This window comes from Protobothrops mucrosquamatus, unplaced genomic scaffold, assembly GCF_001527695.2.
Source record: "Protobothrops mucrosquamatus isolate PMUCROS unplaced genomic scaffold, P.Mucros_1.0 scaffold2883, whole genome shotgun sequence".
NCBI classification, from domain to species: domain Eukaryota; kingdom Metazoa; phylum Chordata; class Lepidosauria; order Squamata; family Viperidae; genus Protobothrops; species Protobothrops mucrosquamatus.
Window position 1 is genome coordinate 68678 of NW_015388911.1, and position 4497 is coordinate 73174.

Consider the following 4497-nt stretch of genomic DNA (forward strand, 5'->3'; position numbering starts at 1 on the left):
AATAAAACCCGACAGACAGAGGACCTCAACAGCCTGAATCGTAATCACTTAGAGGAAACACAGGTAGAAACTGAAACTTCGGGCTGCAGAATGAATTACTACTATATTTCCCCGAAAATAAGATGCATTAGGGCTTATTTTCCAGTTAGGGCTTATATTTGGGGAAATACGGTACTAAATGCGTCCATCTGGCTGACGACCTTAACTGGGGCTTATTTTGGGGGTGGGGCTTATATTACGAGCATCGTGAAAAATCAAACTAGGGCTTATTTTCCAGTTGGGTTTTATTTTTGAGGAAACACGGTATGCCCCAGGGTATTTTGGGATACAGGTAGTCCTTGACTTACAAACATTTGTTTAGTGACCTTTCAAATTACAGCAGCACTGGGAAAAGTGACTTACGATTGTTTTTCAGACTTACAACCGTTGCAGCATCCCCATAGTCACATGATCACCATTTGGACAATTGAACCCAAAATTTATGTTGCTAAACAACACAGTTGTTTCTCGTCACAGTTGTTAGGTGAATCACTGCAGTGGTTCAGTTAGTAACACGGTTGTTAAGTGAATCTAGCTTCCCCCATTGACTTTGCTTATCATAAGGTCGCAAAAGGGGATCACCTGACCCTGGGACACGGCAACCGTCATAAATAGGAACCAGTTGCCAAGTGTCCGAAGTTTGATCAGGTGACCCTGGGGATGGTGCAATGGTCCTAAGTGTGAAAAATGGTCATAAGTCACTTTTCTCGGTGCCATTGTAAGTTCGAACGGTCGCTAAATGAATGGTTGTAAGTCAAGGACTATCTGTAGCAGAAAAATAGGGGAATTGTTCTGCAAGTAAATACAGAGAATTAAAAAAAAAGGAAAAAGAACTAAACGAAAACACATATTGTAACAAACAGAAATGTGGGGTGTATAAATGGACGATGAACAGAGCGTACTGGACTTTTATGATCAGACGTTGCTGGTTATGCATTAGTATTTAATGTTCTCTCATGCCTAACAGCTAAAGAGCAAGGAAATGGAGAAACAATATGGCACAATCCAGGCTACTTTGAGAATGGCTAAAGATTCCTTGGGGAAGATCTCTGAACATCTGCAGACAATTATAAAGGCGAAAGAGGTAAGTGATGTAAGCGAGAGGCTTCTCTGTGGAAGAGAAATGAGACACGTGGCTCTAGGAACCTAGGACAGTGATGGTGAACCTTTTAGAGACCGAGTACCCCAAAACTGGCCCCGCCCCCTCTCTACCCCCTGCCTCGCCCCCACCCCGCCTGCCCACAGGGCCACTCACCGCCTCCAGGGCCCGCCGCAGATTGCCCAGGCAGCCCAGCAGCACCATGGCGGCCACACCCTCTCCCCGCGCCCTGCAGCATCAACTGTGCACGATGGGGCATGAGGGCAGAGTCTTGTCTACGCTGCCTGGCTGCCATGTCCTTGGCTGTGCTGCTTCATGTGGGCCACGCTTGGGGGCGACTCTCCTCCAGGGGGGCTGCTGGTGAGGTCGCGGGGGGAGGCAAGGCTGGGACAACGGCACGTGTGCCCACAGAGAGGGTTCCGAGTGCCGCCTCTAGCACCAGTGCCATAGATTTGCCACCACTGGCCTAGGAGGTGGGGATGTGAGAACTAACAAAAGGATGTGTGATCTGCACAATATAGGTAGTCCTCTACTTAACAATAGTTCTGTCAATGCTGCTAACATCGGATGTTTTTGCATTGACAACAGATGGAGATGCAACCATTTTCTTCTTTTTGCTTTTAGAGTTAGATGATGCTGCGGGGGGGAGAATGTGCATGAGAGTCTAGCTAGACATAATAATACTGAACCTAGTGTGAGAACCAAGGTTATTGAAATAAGAGATGATAAAGAATTGGCGGGCTGGAGAGCTGGAGGGGAAGCCTGCATTTCAAACTAATTGGAGAATGTGATTTATGACTGTTAACTGAAGGAAGGAATTGTGCTTTGATACGATGTGCTCAGTTTTTGGCTTCCCTTGTGTTAGTGCCAATGCTATGCTACTCAAATAAAGATTCTTTAAGGTAAACAATGCCTCGAAGTTTTTTGAAGAGTTTCATCTGTCGGAACCCTGACAAGTTCATTTAGTGACTGTTCCAAGTTACAACAGCACTGAAAAAAGTGACTTATGTCCATTTTTCACACGACCGTTGTAACATCCCCAAAATTTGGATGCTTGGTAACTGCCTCGTATTAATGACGGTTGCAGTGCCCTGGGGTCATGTGAACAGTTTTTGCAACTTTCTGACGAGCAAAGTCAATAGGGAAGCCAGATTCATTTAGCATCCGTGTTACTAACTTAACGATTTACTTAACAGCTGGTGCTAGAAAGGCCGTAAACTGGGGCAAAACTCACTGAACACATGTCTCACTTAACGGCATACGTTTTGGGCTCAACTGTGGTCGTAAGTCGAGCACTACCTATAATTGTTTCGTGAATACTACACAGGGAAAAAGCTTGCAAGGTTAGGGAGGAAGAGAAAGTATGTTGGCTTTTTTGATCCTGAGGTAATGTTTCAGAATGCTGCTTGGGACAGAGAAGTAATAATAATAATATAATAATAATAGTAAAGTTGGAAGGGACTTTGGAGGTCATCGAGTCCAACCCCCTGCTCAGGCAGGAAACCCTATACCATTTAAGGCAAATGGCTGTCCAGTCTCTTCTTAAAAACTTCCAGTGTTGGAGCATTCACCGCTTCTGGAGGCAGGTTGTTCCACTGGTTAATTGTTCTAACTGTCAGGAAGTTTCTCCTTAGTTCTAGGTTGCTTCTCTCTTTGGTTAATTTCTATCCGTTGCTTCTTGTTCTGCCTTCAGGCGCCTTGGAGAATAGCTTGACTCCCTCTTCTTTGTGGCAGCCCCTGAAATACTGGAACGCTGCTATCATGTCCCCCCTCATCCTTCTCTTCATTAAACTAGACATACTTATGGACTTCAACTCCCAGAATTCCTCAGGCAGCATGGCTGGCTAGGGAATTCTGGGAGTTGAAGTCCACATATCTTACTAAGGTTGGGAACAACTGGCTCAGATGGTTATTGTAGCAGGTGTCAGGTGTTTGGATATTCTTCATACCTCCGATTCTTCGGAGAGGACTCTTCATCGAAAAGAGAAAGAATGGCAAAGCTGGTCTTCTGAATGGTGACCAATGCGTCTTTTGTTTTTCAGGAATCTGAGAAGTTACTGGCCCAGCTAGATGGAGCCAGATATCCTCTGTCCGAAAAGGTGAAAGAGTACACTTTGGCTAGCAACAAGATCCAGAAGGTGGAGTTGGCAGAGCAGCATGCAAATCTACTAGATGAATTGGCACGGAATCTCTCCAGGTAATAATCGCTTCCCATTTAATGGTGTCTCATTTCTTGACCAGCTGTTGAAATGCAGTGATGCTTCCATCCTCAGCCCAAAGATGCTTTTTCAGGAGGCAACTGGACTTTCTTGTTTTTCTTTGAATGTTCTGTCCCCCGTCCGACCCACACCCCCCAACCAGGCAGCCGAGGCCTGAAAAACTGCTCGGCACAAAGGCAAATGAATTCCTTGGCAGCAACTGCGTAGCTGCCTGCCAAGCCTTTACTGATAAGACACAGCAAACAAAGATAATTCCACAATGACTTGCCAGAGAGCGTGCGACCGAATATCCATCAACAATTGTCTGTCACGAAACTTCACATGCCACACCCCTTGCTTATATAGCCAGTGGGGTGTGGCCCAGTGACTCAGCTGAATTATCTGGCACGACGTGTCCGCTGCTGCGCACGCTTCTCTTTCCGACGCTGGCGTGAATCCAGCCAAGACGTATCCTCGTCGGAGTCCGATACACCTGGCTCCTGGCTGATCCCAGAAGCACCTGGCTCCTGGCCAATCCCAGAAGCACCGGGCTCCTGGCCAATCCCAGAAACACCGGGCTCCTGGCCAAACTCCTCGCTGTCGGAAGCCACCGAAGGCTGCACCAGAGGGGAAGGGCCGGGAGAGAGAGGCCTATCCATCTCCTCTCCGTCATGTTCAGAGCCTTCCTCCTCTGATGAGAGGGACCCACCGGACGGAGCCACAACACTATCCCCTACCGCAGGGCCCTTTCCCCGGGTCTGACGGGATGCGGTCGGGATGGAAACCGGTCGTGAAAGGCCCGTACCAGGTCAAGGGCCTGAACGGAAGACGCGTCCACCCAGCTGAAATCGGGCCCGTACCCCTTCCAGGCGATGAGGTATTGGAAGCGCCCCTTCAGCCAACGGGAGTCCCGAATGCTGTCCACCTCGTACGTCGAGGCGTCGTCCTCGTCGGCTGCGACCGGAGGGGCAGGCGTCGGGCGTCGGAGATGGCTCGCAGGGGCCTCAGGGACCAGGAGGGACCGATGAAACACGGGGTGGAGTCGCATGGAGCGTGGTAGAGCCAACCGGTAGGCCACCGGGTTGATGACCGCCTCGACTGGGAAGGGACCGATAAAGCGGTGGTCCAATTTCCTCACCGGCCGGTCCGAGGGGAGGTGTT

The 4497-nt window shown here is 48.8% G+C and overlaps 1 protein-coding gene across 1 annotated transcript in view; it reads left to right on the forward strand.

Moving 5' to 3' along the window:
• The window catches only part of LAMA5 (laminin subunit alpha 5), a gene marked incomplete at both ends in the record, with an annotated part of 70692 nt that extends 67357 nt beyond the window's left edge, over positions 1 to 3335 (forward strand). The window contains 2 exon segments of the mRNA XM_015825928.1: positions 1007 to 1123; positions 3181 to 3335. Coding sequence (XP_015681414.1) covers positions 1007 to 1123; positions 3181 to 3335 — 272 coding nt within the window.
• Positions 3336 to 4497: the final 1162 nt, after the last annotated feature.